At 44.1% G+C, this 17,407-nt stretch overlaps 1 protein-coding gene across 6 annotated transcripts in view; it reads right to left on the minus strand.

Annotated features, from left to right (window-relative positions):
- Nucleotides 1-17,407, minus strand: part of CHUK (component of inhibitor of nuclear factor kappa B kinase complex) — a 24,561-nt gene continuing 7,154 nt past the window's right edge. For 4 of the 6 annotated variants that reach the window (XM_080632121.1, XM_080632125.1, XM_080632124.1 and 1 more), the window contains 15 exons: nt 16,805-16,929; nt 15,512-15,619; nt 13,369-13,504; nt 12,567-12,761; nt 11,990-12,092; nt 11,338-11,461; nt 10,035-10,186; nt 8,942-9,003; nt 6,693-6,802; nt 5,775-5,824; nt 4,954-5,050; nt 4,045-4,192; nt 3,464-3,600; nt 1,972-2,071; nt 1-138 (listed from right to left, as the gene is read on the minus strand). In XM_080632121.1, the coding sequence (XP_080488247.1) occupies nt 112-138; nt 1,972-2,071; nt 3,464-3,600; nt 4,045-4,192; nt 4,954-5,050; nt 5,775-5,824; nt 6,693-6,802; nt 8,942-9,003; nt 10,035-10,186; nt 11,338-11,461; nt 11,990-12,092; nt 12,567-12,761; nt 13,369-13,504; nt 15,512-15,619; nt 16,805-16,929 (1,674 nt within the window). In that variant the 3' untranslated portion in view covers nt 1-111. The remainder of the gene's footprint in view (nt 139-1,971; nt 2,072-3,463; nt 3,601-4,044; nt 4,193-4,953; nt 5,051-5,774; nt 5,825-6,692; nt 6,803-8,941; nt 9,004-10,034; nt 10,187-11,337; nt 11,462-11,989; nt 12,093-12,566; nt 12,762-13,368; nt 13,505-15,511; nt 15,620-16,804; nt 16,930-17,407) is intronic. The other 2 variants (XM_080632123.1, XM_080632122.1) reach the window with 2 other exon arrangements.

The raw sequence follows: 17,407 nt of genomic DNA on the forward strand, positions 1-17,407 counted from the left end.
CTCCAGGAAGGGTTACAAAACACAAGGTGGTTGATGGGCCAGTCACGTCAATGCCAAGCCACCTCTCAGCACGCAGGCACTTTGCAGACAGCAGCATGTCGGCTCCTTGGGCTATTTGAGCCAGCTCCAATCAAAACTCTGAAAGAAGCAAGGAAACAACTGAAACGCAGGAAGAACTGGTACTGAATGGGTATTTCCAAGGTGGTGACCAAAGGACACTCGCTATCCAGCACCTCTCTCGTCCCAAGGGATCAGTGTTGATCTAGCAGCTGAAAAGTCTCACCATTTCACAACCCAGCTTGCTCCCAGCACAAAGCCCGCTCCCCTCACGCACATACTTATTGCAGTGCTCAGGCACGTCACAGACTGCACTCCCTTGGGAAATCATACTTTGTGCCTGCACAAAACCTACCACTGGGGTTTCCCGGTGCACCACGGGACACACTGGTAGGGCAAGAACAGAAATATAAGGAAATTAAACTCAAATGTAGGCAAGAATAGATAAAAAGTTCTTATAATTACTATTTTAACCTACTTTTCCCCCCTAATGACGAGGACAAACCCCACTGTCTGCTGCTTTCCTGCTGCCTAACTTCTGTCCCCTGATGCAAAAAAGAATTGATAAACCCCAAACATGACAAAACATGCGCTGATCCCCAGAGTGTGATTCCACAGCAATGAATAATCTTTCTGGGCTAAAACACGCCAGGGACAGATGCTGCACATTGGCATAAGGGAGACGACAGAGACACGGATGATTAACGGAAGCCAGTCAAACAGCTTCTCTCTCATCTCCAGCCACAGCAAGGAGACAAGACAGGAGAGAATAGCTGATACCAACCCCGTGTCAGGATGGAACAAAGACAAATAAACACTGATCAACCAATGGGTAAGACCAGAGTATGCATATTTAAGGCTGTCTTCCACACTAACATGATTACTTTGCCTTAACTGGTAGCTAATTTCATTTTCTCACTCATATTGCTCAATCCCTTGTTATCACAGCGTCACCTGCAGCTCCCACTAACACAATTTCATTTCACAATCCCAAATAACTCAGTAACTCCAGTAAACTCTCAGTTCACCGTTTACAATTATTCATAAACATTAGTACATTAATATGTTTACGAATTATAAGAGCTCCATTTCATCAACCACCTCCATTTCCCCAACCCTCTGCTCCTTGTTATTTCAGCAGTTACAACTGGTAAACACCTTCAACCTTCAAGCTTTAAGAAGCTTCTTGAAAGTCTAAGTTACAGCACAGCAGTGGATCTTTGACTTCTTTACACAACGGCAGTAAATTTGTTGGATAACCTCATGCTAACAGAATCTGTATGGACTTTTCTCTATTATAAACAGGTCTATCTATAAGCCTAATCATCCTCTCCTCGCTACATTCATACATGTGGCTTATATGATACAGCCTCCAAAATCAGCTGAGAGCCCCTTCTAAAAGACCAATATTCTGTGGTGCTCTTTATTCCTCCTCTGGTAACCAGGCTCCTCTGTGCATAAACTTACTGATGGCATCAAAGCCTCTGGGTGATCACTATTTACTTTTGTTACTTCTTGCTACTTCAAATACCAGTTTGAGCAAAGAGCCTTCTTAAGACTCTCTAAAGCCTCACTTCTGCCATGAGGAGAGCTTCAGTTAATGATCAGAAATGGGCTCTGGAAATGGAAAACCCTGCCCACTGCAGTACAGGACACAAACCAGGACTCTCCAGTTGAGAATGCAACCAGTATGCAGAGCAAGCTCGACCGGCCCACAGAACAGCCCACTCCACCATGCAGACCACTGATACCAGCACCGAGGGCTACCTTTTAATGTTAGTGGAATCCAGAAGGGATGACAGCCACAGCAATTCACATCATCACAAATTACCCTATTTAAAGAGTTCTTCACAGCCCCAGAGGACCCTGCTGTGGCACTTAAAAACGAGGTCCTCAGAGATACATCAGACTTACCATCACACTGTTGTTCTGCTCCTGTCTCACCTCCTGCAAAATACTGCTAAAGAGCTCAAGGTAATTCAGATTCTCTTCTATGACATGGACAAAATTTTCCCTGCAGGGAAGGCATAAGATGACAGATTTAAAACACAAAGGAATACCAATGTCAGAAAGCTCTTCACTATGGTGGATAAAAATCCCCAAACAAATGAACAAAAACCAAACAACCCCAAAACCTGATCTGCAGGAGTTCTCTGCAACTCTAGGCGCTACCTTGTAGAGCACAAAAACATGCCTTGAGGTGGCATGGAAGTGTGGATTTGCACTCCTTCCCTACATAGGAACTGCACAAACCACACAGACTCTGCCTTAACAAAACCATGGAACTGAGCTGAGTACAAGGGGCCTGAAATCACTGCCCACTCTCCATAAGGTTTACGTTTCTTTATTCTTTGTACAGTGCCTCATACAGTGAAGTCATGGCTTGAGGAGGAGCTCTGAGGAGATCCAAAGGCTCAGGAAAGCACCTATTAAAGGTGATCACATCACATTACCCAGAGGTGGAAATCACCCCACAGCAGCAGACAGAAAAGAGGAAGGGGAAAGGTTGCTCAGGGTTTCAGAAAAAACAACTGACTTCCAGCCAAAGCCTGCTTGGAAGGTGTGTATCTGCAGAATCCAGGTATTGCCCCCAAAAATCGTTTGGTGCTGATGTTCAACCAGCACTGCTGCAGATCGAGGGCTGAGCACCATGAAGGGCACTTTTCCTTCTATTATGTTGCCTGGAAGTAAAAGTACTAACAAAGCAAAGAGAAAAACCTCTCGGCTCCTGACAACTCTTACTTAGCTATAACCAGCTGAGAGAAAGGGGCCTTAATTACCAAATCCGACCCCAAGACAGAATGACATGACATGCAAGAAATGACTAGCACAGTGCTTTAGCTGACAGCAATATGTGGAACTTGCTCAGGACCAGAGAGCAGAGGTTTCTGAATAAAGAGTTCAACCTAATTCCTGATCAGTTTAGAGCACAGTTGAGCTACTGACACATTTTTTGGAAGGATAAATAAAGCCCTAGATACTAAACCAGATGGACTGCTTAGTACTGACCCCAACTTAAGTCCTCCCTTTGAATTCAGGCTTTTTAAAATCACTGATGCTGTAAGAAGAGCTAAATATGGTATGAGTTATCTGGGATTTGCACCAGAACCTGGGCATGAAATGATACTGTATTTCAGCTCAAAATCTCACTGCTGCCTTTTGCTGTGGTATGGCCAGAGGTAAGTCCTAAAACTCCAGTCAGGAGCTGAACAATGTTGCCTTCAGAGACAGTCTGGTATGCTAAAACTTTCCCTGCCCAGCACATCCCAAACCCACATGGGATGTGGTGAGGACATGCCCCCTCAGCACTGGAGGCTCCCGTGGCAGAGGACAGGATTTCTGTGTATGCATATAAAATGACTACACCAAGCTCTCTGCAGTGCCCTCCTTTCCCAACAGCTCTTACCCATCTTCAGGAGTTGCCAAAGAGGACAGAGGATGAAGTACATTCCCTGAGGAGCCCTGTGGGAGCCATGGGGCTGCTGGTGTTGAGGTTGTCCCTTCCAGGCTGGAGCTCACCAGTGATCGAGAAGAGCTCTGAGTCTGGAAAAAGAGAAATTCATCTGCTGTGATGGACCAGGGAGGTCTTAGTTAGTCAGGCTTATTTTCTACACACTGTTTGTAACATATACACACAAACTAGGGCATGTCTATGGCTGGCAAGTCAGCTGGTACAAGCCTCCAGAGTTCTGGTACAAATGTCACCGATGTGACACTGTGCAATGTCATACATGACATGTCTTCTATGTTGAAGAATTAGGAGGTGGTGCCATGTCCTACACTGCAAGCCTTGCACAGCCCCAGTAATCCTGTCAGGGAAAAGACATAGAGGTTTCCTATGCTGACCTTAAATGTGAGCATGTGGAGATCAGCTTCAGCTGCACTGTCACTAAAATCAATGCAGGAAAATCAGTGTAGTCTTAAAACAGCTTAAGCTAACCGCAAAAGCACCTGGTTTGCAGCACAAACAGTCCAAAAACTACTTACACAAGCAATTTTCAGCAAATGCCAGATCTCCCTTTGTCTTTTGCCCTGCATCTGCATCACTGAGTTGTCAGCTTCCTTGATGTTATTCAGAGCCACTTCAATCTTTGGAAGCAAGTCAATGATCTTCTGCTTACAGCCCAAGAGCTTGCTGTAATAGAAAGCAAACACAAAGTTACTTTTCAGCTTGTGTGGCAATATGTTCTGGCAAAACCAAAAGCCTCACCTTGGGATTCAAGAAGAATTCAGTGAGAACACATCTGTGACAGCTGCAAGTACAAAACCTGCAAGACTGGAGGGAGCCTTGGACTTCTCCAAGTCAAGATTCAAAAAAGGAGGCAGAAAACACTACCTACAATACAAGCTCTCCTTATTTGAAATGCAAAAATTGATCCTGATGATAATGGAGAGCACAGCAATTCAACCATGGGACTTTACTCATCTTCTGTGGCCTATATTGGTCTCTATGGGCTGACCACACCATAGCTAACAACTTTCTTTATGGGACCTACTAAGCATAAGCCACACCTAAATGATGCTTTGCTGACTACTGATATCTGTCTAATGACATTATTTCTGAGCTACTCGAAGAATTAATGAAAAACTCACTGTGGTATCTTCTCAGCTGTCACACAAGTTATTTTTTCCCTTTAAGACTGTAATCCCAACCTAAACACTGTCAGAATCTATCTCATTTTAAAGTGAGCTCTTGGATGCTAATAGTACAAGCATTGCATTCTCCTCCCCTTCCCTATTAGATACACAGGCTAGCTACAATTCAACACAGACACAAAGCAGCAGATTTAATATTGCAATGGGAAACGTACACCTGCAGATCAATCTCCACAGTTTTCCCTCTCCTTTCCTACTTTCTGAGTTGCATTTGTTTGAGTTCTTTGCTGCATAAAGTACCTGAGATGGCCGAAGAGCTCCTTGAGAACTCGGTCTTGGCTCTGTACTGTCTGCACAATGATCTTCACCATGTCCGTGCTGTCGCTGTAGGCATGATCTGGAAGGGCCATCAATCACCACGTTAGTAAAATGCTCTTCCATGAGGAGTTACTCTGGACACAAATGCCCAGTGTCTAGGAAAGATCTGATTTAATGAGTGCAGCCAGACAAACCAACACACAATGAAACAATAAAATCTGTCACAGTCTCCCATTAGGCACAGCTTTTCCTTAATGTCTCTCCACAGTGATGCACACAATTCCAGCCACTCTTGCTGTTCAGATACTGGCTTCAGTGAGGACTGGCAAATACACAAGCAACTACATCTTTCTGCTTACCAGTTACTATGTTAAGAACATAATAATCCCCAAACACGGGACTCCCTCCAGTATAAGGGAGAGGAGAGGGAGAAAAGAGACCGCCCTTGGGTTGGAGTGATGACAGAGAAACAACAGTTCTTCCCATGTCTGGGGGGAATATTGCAGGCAGGAAAAAAGGTAGAGAATGCAAAAGGCAGAAACATGTTCAGGGCAGATGCTCCAACACTGAAAGCCAAAAGAAAAACCCATGGCTGAGGAACAAGACTACAGAATTTGCGAGAGCTCTAGGCTCTGCACAAAGCAGAAATCATCATAAGGTAGTATATGCCCTTGATTCTCTTTAACTTTAATACAGTCATTTGGCTTCTAGCCTTCTCCCAAACAGCATTTTCTGGGTTTGAGTTCAGTAAAATTAGTCATGGGGTGTAAGTGCAAAACCATCTTTCAACCATCTCTCCATACCTGGAGGTCTTGTTTTTAATTGCTTGTACAGGTCTATGGCTCTCTGTTCCCTTCAAAAAGAAGAAAAGGATTCATATATGTATCAACAAGCAGGTGACTTGGGAAAAAAGCCTTGCAATGAAGTTATACCTTACTGAATGTCATTCAGAAGGGCTCTCAGTAACAACAGATTTAGAGGCTGTTCGATCTCAGTGGCTATTTGATCCCCCTCTTTTATAATTGCCACTTGTTGCTTTCAGCAACAGCCCAAATACCACTTAGCTCTTTCATATTTTAATACTTAAAAAGATATACAAAGTCAAGTTTCCAAATATTCAAGCATTCATGAGTTGTTCATTATTCTTGCTTGGAAAACACATTGAATGTATTTAACAGGGCTTCCCAACAACCTCAATTTTATCACTCAATGCTACTAAATTCACTCAAATGCAAAAAAAACCCTCTGCATTTTTCAGTGGAGACCAAGATATGTATCTTAGGCCCACCCTCTTCTAAGATGAAACTTCATAATCAATGACAGAGAAGTGTCCTGTCTTCCCCAGCTGTGTTTTCCACCTTTCCCCAGGCCTAGTCATTGTGTGGCTGCAGAGTGAGTTAGGTAAGTTAGATGAGTTTTCTCCTGTGACTGCAAGTCAAGCTTCCTTACACAGCTATCTTCTGGATAGAGCAGCGTCCTATCCTGTCTTACAATACTGCCAAGTGATGTTAGAACTTCCAGAGGAAGGAGCAGCGTACAGCCGCCAGTGGTGGGATCTTCCCTTTTACCAGTAAAATGATCTTAAAACTGATTGCAAACTACTTTGTACTTGCAGAGTGGATTCCTAAAAGCAGTGATGGAACCACCAGAGAAAAAACCTCTGACACCAAAATACACAAAATCTATCTATGGGCAGTGAAAGTACAAAGCAAAGGACTTACAAGCTCTCCATGACCTCTCCTTGGCGCCTCGCATATGGACTCTTCTGAAGTTCTACAATCTCTGTGTGCAGAGCCATGATCTGCTCATCCAGATACCCAATATCTTCCGCCTAATGGCAAAATTTAGGGACATTATCAAACTGAAGGAAGAGAGCAATAAAGTAGATATAAGCTCCCCAGAGCTCTTTGACATAACTGCTGCTCCAATTGAGGTTACTGTTCTCAGTGCCATGCTTTCACCTAGATGGCAAATCTCTGACAACCAAACTATATGGAGAAACAGATTTTTCTCATCAACTGTCTCTCTCCAAGATGCACACTGCACACACGCTCCCTGGCTTTACATACGTTTCAGCAGTGAAGAGTGTTTTCTCCTACTCTCACAGCGTGGACAGTGGTGCCATGAATTGTGGGCATTGATCTGCCTTCCTGAGAAAGTTTTTTGAGGTATTTTAGCTTTTCCTTTCTGACCTGGGACCTCAAAATCGAACATTTTCCAGAACATCCCTTCCTGTAGGTCTTGCAGGTAAAGAATAACCCAAGAAGAAACAAGAAAGGAGAATCAGAATGTGAAGTAAACCCTGTTATGAAAACGAATGTCTTTATCTGGAGCACTATGACTACACAGCATAGCTGTCTCTTGGCTTCACAGAAGTTAAGCTGCCCACTAGATAGACTGACACACCACTGTGTATTACAGAGGAAACCATTTTCCACTCTTGATAACTGGATGCGGTGCAACTACACATGGGGACTGCACAGCTTGAAGACAGAACATAATTCTGCTGGTTTGCTAAGTAATTATTTGTTGAGGTTCCGGGTTTGCTGGAAACAGCCAGTACCAGCTTTAAGTTATGCTATTAGAACCAGCCTCCCTTTCATCCTCCTTGCTTTCTTACAGGGAACAAGATCCCAAAACTTAAAGAGCTGAACAGAGGTGAATTCAGGTGGGAATCCCAATTCCCGTATCTCCAAATGACTAAGTAGAATCAAGTCAGAACCTTTTGACTTGGATATGGGACCTGACCTACCCCGTCAACTCCTTCACAGAGGGGGAAAAAACAGGCAATGTAATTTATTGATTGTGTTTCTAATGGTGTCTGGGTTGTTTGTGTATTATTCACTGTGCTCTGTATTACTATGAGAGCCAACAAAAACACCTTGCAGGGGAGAGCAAAAACGGAAGACATCAGCCCAGCAAACCACGTGCCAGTCCTGGTCAGCAGAACATGCAATGTTCTTGGCACTCCTGAAGCTACCTACTATCACAGAGCACGAAGAAGAGAGTAAGTACTTATGGAGATGTTTTATAGACCTTTACTCTGAGAAATACATTACAAATGTGCTGGCTTTTCCTTGGATTCCTTCTGAATGCTCCCCTCTCCCAAGCTTTATTCAATGCATCCAGTAGAAGAAGAGAAGAAACAGCTTTTGACAATGAACTACAATCATCCTGTCTCTAGTTTTCACAGCTTAAAGCTTACTTCTTGCCTATAGAGGTCTGGACAGAACTGGAGGCAGAATTATTCTGTCAAAAAGGCCTCTGTCTCCTCATCATCTCCAGTGGAGGTAAAATCAAAACGCTTATTCCCTGAAGCCAGAGATCAGAATTCTAAGCAGTAGATAGATTTCAATGAGCCCTTCTCACAGAACTAACTCTCTGAGAAACAGGAAGCTGTACTCAGCTCAACTGTCCATAAACCACAAGTAGAAACATCTGTTAAGTATTAGGACTACTCAGAGTAACAACTGCTTCTGGCTTTGCTTTAAATGCCTTAAGGATGACTCTCACTAAAAGCTATTTTTGTATTTACTTGCAGAATACTAGAAATTTACTCTGTCTGTACTCCTAAATGAAGTACTGCAATTTTGAAGTAACTGCACAGTGTTTGGTATGATTTTCAGCTTCAGCAATGGAAACTGTTGTGTGCGATCAATCCAACCAGGAAGACTCTCGTCTACGGCACCACCATTTCTCCTGGGCGATAAACAACGTGTCCATAGCTTACTTTCCTGTATAGACAACTGAGTCTAGTGACATTTGTGTTGGTTTTGTTCAAATCACTTGATTCAATCAACCTGCATTTTTTAATGCACCTTTTTTAACGCACCTGCAACGGTATTTACATTCCCACAGCAGGCAGGATATGAAAGACTGAAGGGACAGAGCAGTGGCATATATGACACTCTAAGTTCCTGTCATGACCTCCTTCGCAAAAAGATAATGAAGCTTCTTTAATATCCCCTACCTGTGCACACTGAGAGGCCTTCTCTTCCATCTCCTTCCAGGCTTTGAGCATCTTCTCTGAAGCTTAAGAGAAAAGACTTGTTAATTTACAAAAAGACACAGACACAAAAATAACATATAAACTGAACTTTACATACATCAATTAATTTGAACACAAAGAGCATGGCACTCCAAGTAGGAGTCATGACCCAGAAATCACAGAGACAGCAAAGCTGCAGCTTAATAACTCAAGGCTCAACCTTAACTCACATAGGATTTATAGAATCACAGAATCCCAGACTGGTTTGCCATGGGCAGGGACACCTTCCACTAGAGCAGGTTGCTCAAATTTCACTGTAATCCCCAGACTAAAATGAGTCTTCAAATTCCACTATTAGGCTAAACAACTGCCACTTCTGGTTAAACACCAGTTCACAGTATCTTTCCATTTTCCATCATCAGCCTTCACCCCAGACATCATTTTTAACTCAAGTTTCAGTTTTTAGCCATATATCCAAGCTCTGCGTAAATCTTACTATTCTCCTTTGAAAAGTATTTGTAAGATCCAGATGTCTCTGACATTAAAACTGTAGCTGGTGCTTTTTCACCTCATCTCTCACCCTGACTCATGCTACCCCAAGACAACTCTTTTAGCATTGTTCAAAACAGGGTTCCCACAGTTGCCATGCCCATTTGTTCTGACATGGGTGGTCAGTGGCCCTTCCACGGTACATCCAGTGCAGCAACTTTGCCCTCCATTTTATGCCCAGTGACAACTCCAAATGAGTCAGACTCTGAATGAATAAATAGCAAACATCTACATCACCACTACTATTACTACTCTCATTTTCTTAGCTTGGTGTTCTCAGTAGGCAACAGCTGACCACTGGTTTCACTGTCTCTGAAGGTCTCCATAAACACTGTGGTTTATCCTTTGCTTCTGCCAAACTCTTCTCCTGTATCTGCCCCAGCTAAAACCCATAAAGATACTAAGGAACACAATGGCAATTCCTGCATTGTCTTTTAAGCCAGTTCTTACCCACAGTCCTTCATAGCCAGTCTGAGCTTTTACAGCATCAGACAAGACACTCAAACAAGTATTACACAACACGTACATATGCCGTAAGCCATCTGGTCACTATATCTCTCCAGGTCAAGGCGAATGCTTTGATGAAAGAATTCCAGTTTGGCTTTCAGTTGCTGGGATGCTGACACCATATTGTTTTTCATTTTGATTAGGTTAGCATTGTACCGAAGAAGACTGAGCCTAACAAAGGAAACAATAACAGCACATCAGTTTGAAAAGCATATCTGGACTTGTATTACCCAAAGAAAAGACACAGGTAGCAAAACATTTTGGAAGATCCTTGGAACAGGGACTCTCAGGCACTGCAGACCTTCAGCAAGCGAAAGAGAAGGTCCTTCCTCTTTTCCCACTACTTTTGCCAAGCTCAGCTGAATAGCCCTTGCAGTGTAAAGTATTTCTTATCATTTAGAGGGTCCCGTAGTGCATGCTGCCCCTGGTGACTGCTGACACCATTTTTATCACTTGAGATAAACGACACTGCCCATTCTGTGATTCAATCACAGGACAAAACTCAAGTTTCACTCATTCTGTCACTTGCGAAACAACCACTGAGGGCTGCATTAGGAGGAGTGCTGCCAGCAGGCTCCAGGAGCTGATCCTTGCCTTCTATTTCAGCACTGGTGAGGCCATACCTAGGTCCAGTTCTGGGCTCCCCAGAGACACAGGCATACTGGAGGAAGGCCAGAGAAGGTTAGAAAGGGACTGGAACACATCTCCTATGAGAAAAGGCTGCAGGAGCTGGGACTGTTCAGCCTGGAGCAAAGAAGGCTGAGCGGGGATCAAAATGTACTAATACAGTGGTGAGGGTACATACAGAACAGAGCCAGGCTCCTGTCAGTGGTGCTCAGTGACAAGACCAAAGGCAGTGGGCAAAAAACTGACACAGTAAATTCCCTATTAACATCAGGAAAACTCTTTTTTACTGTGGGGGTGACTGAGCACTGGCACAGGTTGCCCAGAGAGGTTGTGGAGTTTCCATCCTTGGAGATATTTAAGAGCCTGGTCCTGGGTAACCAGCTGTAGGTGACCCTGCTTCAGCGAGGCGGAGGTTGGATTGGGATGACCTCCAGAGGTCCCTGCCAACCTCAGCCATTCTGTGAGGCTGTGACTATAATTCAAAGTTATTTCCAGTTACGCATGTCAGGCACTATGCAGTACAATTCCTGGAGTGCAATAAGCTTCCCCAAATATGTTTTATGACTTAAAAGTATAGAAGAGCAAAAGGCTGTAAAACTCTGGGTAACCAAAACATCCCAAGATGTCCATTTCCACATAAAGAGTCTCTGTATTGGCATAATAAGGGATCTTCTGAATGAGGAGTAACAACTTACATGGCAGCTCTCTGGCCCTGGAAGAGCCTGCTATAATCTTCCTTCAGCCCAATCACGTAGTGAACTGCTTCTGCCCATACCTTGCGCAGCTGAGAAATTGGTAATTGGATTTTACTGTCCTGTACTGAATGCAAGAAAACCACAAATGTGCACACATGAAAGGACAACTCCAGAGAAGTACTTCAGTGCTTACAACATTCCCAAGGCTTCAAGTGCCTAAACTAAGGGATCAAGCCATGCAAGGCCTGCTCAAGTGTGTATAAGCTTTATACATTACAGCCTTTCCAGTTATTTGACAGCCTCCTGTCAGCCAGGCAACTACTCATGTTTGAACTCACAGCTGCAGGAGCACTGATCCCTTTGAGCATGTTGGTCTGCTGGCACTAGCAGACATACTGCATGAAACATGGCACACAGCAGGACTCAGGGGTGGTTTTATCTAGAAACTTTTATCTAAAGCCGTAGCCCATGCTAGCAAAGCAGATTTAATTGCTCCATTTAATCAGCTGAAATGGGTCACTATATATAAATGGTTCTCTTTCTATTAAATTGTGCCCTTCAAGATAACACACAGATTTCTACAGCAAATCTACTTTCCTATTTGCACGAGAAGCAACACTTTCAGTTCCCAGCTGTTCTCCAGCATACTTACCAATGTAATTTACACAGTCAGACAGACTCCGAGAAGCAAAGGGTCCATCATAGACAGTTTTGCTTTTGTCAAACAAATAGACCATGTAGCTATCCCAGCCTCTCTGGCAGGAGAAGAAAAGAGAACATGAAAAAATCCCAAACATAGCTCCTACTAACGCAGAGGGTCCTAGTTACATCATGAACTAATTCTTCTGAGTAGATACTCAGAAGATCAGGTGCCTTAAAAAATTGATCTTGAGAGGACCCAGTGAGCCTTTGCTAACAAGTTACTCTATTTAAACGTGCAGATGTAACTATTGGAATAATTATGCTGTAATATTTAGACTATAAATAGCAGTTATTTATCCCAGATATAGAATATATAGAGAATATTTAGACTAGATACAGGAATATATACCATAGGAATCTGTCATTGGTAATCTTACATTACCCAATAAAGGAAACAATTCTAGACCTTACATTACTACACTTAAAGAGCAAATAGTCTCCAGTAGGAGAAGATGAGGGCAATTTATCTCCCCCAAGATTTTAAATTCCCTGAGAATGTGACATTAAACAAACAGAACAATTCTTACTACGCCATCGATCACACACTGGGAAGCAGGTTTCCGAGGGTCCAGGCAAATCCCTGTCTCTAACAGGAGTTCTTGATTTCCAGTACTTATTCCAGTTTCAAACTCAATCCGAATCTGAAGGGAATGGAAGCTTTCCTCGGGATGCAAGAGAAACGAAACGATCTTGGCAGAGGTCATGTTTAGGATGTGCACTATCTGTAAAAAGAGTACAACTTGATTACAAGTCACTGCCTATCAAAGATGAAGGACACAAAGGCCTGGGAGGGAGTATGTAGCAATTAATGTGTTAGACTAAAAGCATCAGTAGACTTTTAATGACTACATGAATCAAGATGAGGAGTAAAGCCCCACACAATAAACCTCAAAGCCCAGCTTAACTTTTAATGTCAGAGAAACTAGACTGACTACAGCAAAGCTCCACTTCTTGAAGGGGAAGAGTTGGGAGAATGTAATCTCTCTTCTGCTACTTCGAGGTCACAGCATCAGCAGTGGAGTTCAGGAAAACTTTTATGAGCAAATATTTAACCATTAATTCAACTTGGCAAGTCCTTTCTGAGGTAACACTGGGTCATTCTTCCACTCCAAGTGTAGAGCTGGAGATTAATGTTTCTAGTGGTATTTTGCCTTGAGACAGGTACTAGACAGGCTGCATATACACTCACTTCCTGATACCGAGAAAAACATTGCTCATGATCCTGCAGCTGGATGATGCTAGGATTATACTCTTGCGCCACTGAACACGCCTTCTGTCCTCTGAGGTGCTTTCAGTAGGCCTTTAAATTCAGTAGCAACCCTCACTCACCTTCAAATTCAGTATGTAATCCATTATTAGGAAACACTTTGGACGACCGGACTCAGGATCTAAACTTCCACCCCTCTGTTGTGGATCCCAATTCAGCATCAATTGTAACCAATTTTCCATTGGTCCTACAATTAAACTAAACCAGAAGCGATGTAAGAAAGAGTCTACAACATTCAGCCCACTTAGGAAACTAGGGTCTCACAACAGCAATAAGGTTACAACTCTTAGGCTAGAGACCATATATGCACAACATATGTGCACAACATATGTGAACATGTGTCGAGTACAGTGAGCTCACTGAAGCAGCTCATCTAGAGGGCAGGGGAAGCCTGGAAGGGGAGGAGAGAGCACATGCAGCATGAGCATCCCCATTATCCCACTGTAGTAACAGTCCCAGTGACCTCCGCAGGAGCACAGTGTACCTTTCCTGATACTTCTGACTCCCATTCACTGAACTAAAAGTATCTTGACACACCAGTTGTGTCAAATGGCTAAGGGGGAGAGTAAGTTTTCGTCTCTTTTTTGTCCAAAAAACTATCTGTGACACAAATAAAACCGAGCAGTTTTCAAAGCCTTGTTTGCAGAACAGCCATCCCCATGCTGCCTGGAAGGTTTTCCTCCATCTTTATCCACACAAGAAGTTAATTGTCAAGAACATCTTTACAGACAGCCCATAGTGCATTATGGACTAGCCCACAGCACTGGCACAAAGCTCCCTTTTACCATTTTCATCACAAGTACTTCTAGAAATCTGCCAGTGCCAGTGAGTTGCACTGCAATGCTGGGCACATCTAAAGACACAGATGCTAAATAAATGACAAGTGAGCAGAGCCTAACTTCTGACTTGGTATAGACCAATTCAGGTCGAAGGTCCTCCTGGAGGTCTTTGGTCTGAACCCTAGCCCAGACCAGGGCCAATGCCACAGCTACAGCAGGCTGCTCAGGACTGTGCCCAAGCAAGTCTGGGCAGTCCCTGCAGATGAAGATTCCTCACTGCTTGGGCCCTGTCCCACAGATGCATCGTTGGCAGCGGGAAACCTCTTCTGTGCCCAAATTTTGTTTCCATTCTTGTAACTTGTGCTGTTGCCTTTGCCCCTCTGAGAAGAGATCAAAACCATTTCCCCTGTAATGCCCCAATACATAGTAGAAGACAAAAATCAGATTCTCCTTTGCCTTCTCTTTTCTGGACTGAAGCAGTCCAGCTTCATGAGCCTCTCCCTATGTCATGGAATGGTTTATGCTGGAAAGGGCCTCAAAGCCCATCCAGTTCCAACCCCCTGTCATGAGCAGGGACACCTTACAACAGAGCAGGGTGCTCCAAGCCCCTGTGTCCAACCTGGCCTTGAACACTGCCAGGGATGGGGCAGCCACAGCTTCTCTGGGCACCCTGGGCCAGCGCCTCAGCACCCTCACAGGGAAGAGCTTCTGCCTAAGAGCTCATCTCAGTCTCCCCTCTGGCAGGTTAAAGCCATTCCCCCTTGTCCTGTGGCCCTTGTCGAAAGCCTCTCTCCAGGTTTTTAGGCACTGGAGCTGCTCTAAGGTCTCCCCTTCAGGAGCCTTCTCTTCTCCAGGGTGACCCAGCCCAGCTCTCTCAGCCTGGCTCCAGAGCAGAGCTGCTCCAGTCCAGGCAGCATCTCTGTGGTCTCCTCTGGACTCGCTCAAACAACTCCACATCCCTCTTGATTTTGGGGCCCCAGAGCTCAACGCAGGACTGCAGGGAGGCAACTGACAGGCTCTGAGCATCTTTGTGGTATCTGCTGGGCTTGCAGCCAGTTTTCCCAACACAAGTACTAGAAGCTTCTGCTTCCATGCAGATGTGGACTCAAGTACTTGGTTTATGAGACTCAATGCCATCAAGTTATCAGCTAGATGTTACTCAGTGGCCTTGTGATACTAGATGGAAAGTAGTCACAAAGTTCACACTGCAAGGTGAATTGTCCTGATCCCACAAACTGCCACAGGGTGAAGCGCCATTGGAGAGCCAGGTATCAGAAGAGAATCATATGGTTACAGGCTATTCCTTAACAACAAATAACAGCTCACCAGGAGACTGGCACACTCCTGAGGAGAAAGGAGGAGGAGGAGCCCTCAGTGTAAAAGACAAGCCAAAAATTATCCCATGTGGCCACGAGGACACACTTACCCACAGAGGCTGTGAGGCTGTGGTAAATGACTACTAAAGCGAACCTCCCCGTTCATGTCTTCAGAAGCAAAGATGTGCTTTGCATCCTTCTTCTTGATTTTTTCATGCCTAGAAAATTAAATCCTTGGTGGATATACTGACAATGTGACCTTTCTAAAGGCCCAATTGAATATGGCAGCACCAAAAAGTGCCCCGGGCTTGTAGCTTTAGAAAACAAACTCTTCTTTCAGGACAAAGACAACATTTCCACACAATCCACCCAGAACATCTCTGCGTGGAAGAGGGCAGCCCTTGCCATTAACTCTGCCTCTGGAAACATTTCTGCTCCTCATGCAAGGAGGTCTGGACAGCATCAAACAAGAGGCTCAACAGGTTCATTGACCACAGAGCAGACCTGCAATCAAAACCAGCCTCCAGACAGCCAAGTCACCTGGCAAAACCCTTACCCCAACCCGACTGAAGCAGCTAAGAAGTGTTAGAAATACAGCAAGTGATGCACTAGGAAAAGCAGCACCAGCAACTTTGCCTCGGTTTCCCCACCTTGGCTCACACTACAGCACTAGTCTGAGCTTTGCCAAGAGCCTGACTGCACCTGGAGCTCTGCCCCAGTCAGCCCCAACTGAAACTGAAGCTACAGGCCTGTGGCCTGCACTGTTCTCTTCCTTCTTTTGTGGCTAGGAAACAGCTGTTTCTAACATGTTTCTAACCTCATTCATTTTGTGCTACTTACATTAACTCAAGCTTTTGATGTTGGAAAAAAATGCAAAAAATATTGCACTATTAAAATAATAAAATCCCAAGATCTAGCAGTTAAAAGCGGAACCAATGCATGATATTGGTTAAAATTGTTTTCGTAACACAAATTTTTAAGCTAACACTTGCATAAAACCTCAAATTTACTTTTTTCCCCTGTTATTGTTTCAATGCTAACAGAAAAGCTAGTTTCAGGTTTTTCCTGTTGCAGAATCACCCTTTTAACAGCCAAGCTTATACACTGTATCCCTCCTTCCCATTACATTTTCCTGACACCGATACAGCCTGGCTTATAATTCTGTTTTGGATTCAAAATTCACTTGTGAAGGAATGATGATTGACCACAGTTTAGCACACAATGTAATAAGCACATACCACAAGATGTATAAATAGCCATTCAAACTGTCTTTGACACTACTAAAGCAGACCACCAGCCTCAACACCTCACAGTGAATTTATCCCTCTGGTTCACACTGCCACTTCACCACACACAGGAGCTGTCACTCCTTGGCATCGCCTCTTGCAGAGTAAGTGCCTTACCAGGTAAATGGCTGCAGATTGTGCAAGAAAGGTCTAAATCCTGCAATACATTCAAACACCATTGTTCCAAAGCTCCAGTAATCAACAGTAACGGAGTAGGATTTCTTTTCAAAGAGTTCTGGAGCCTAAAAAGGATCATAAAAAGACATTTTGAAAGTGGTAGATTTCAGGTCATCTATTTTCTTGCATTTCTAGAGACAAAGCTGTGTCTGGGCATGGCCCTCGGTTTCAGAGTGGCACAAGGACAATACCACAGCCCTGCTTGGGTTGCCTGGTGGATCCAACCCACAAGGAGATGGGAGGCACTGGGCTTGTTGGGTCTGGGTCTGGCTGTGGGGAAGCTGAAGGTGGGGCAGGCTTAGAGCAGCCCCCAGCTATGGCACACAAAGGGATGGACAGGCCAAACTCATCTTGGAAGCAACAGGAGTTACAATGAGGGGCAACAGCAACTGATGACCATCTTGGAAGGTTCAGGTTGAACATGAGGAAACACTTTTTCCCCTGGAGAGCAAACACCCTTGGGACAAGAAGGCACACAATCTCAGGTTTTGGAGGTTTCAGGGCTGGCTGGGCCATATTGCTGGTGACAGTCTATAGGAGGCT

Source organism: Psittacula echo, assembly GCF_963264785.1.
Source record: "Psittacula echo genome assembly, chromosome: 20".
NCBI lineage: Eukaryota > Metazoa > Chordata > Aves > Psittaciformes > Psittacidae > Psittacula > Psittacula echo.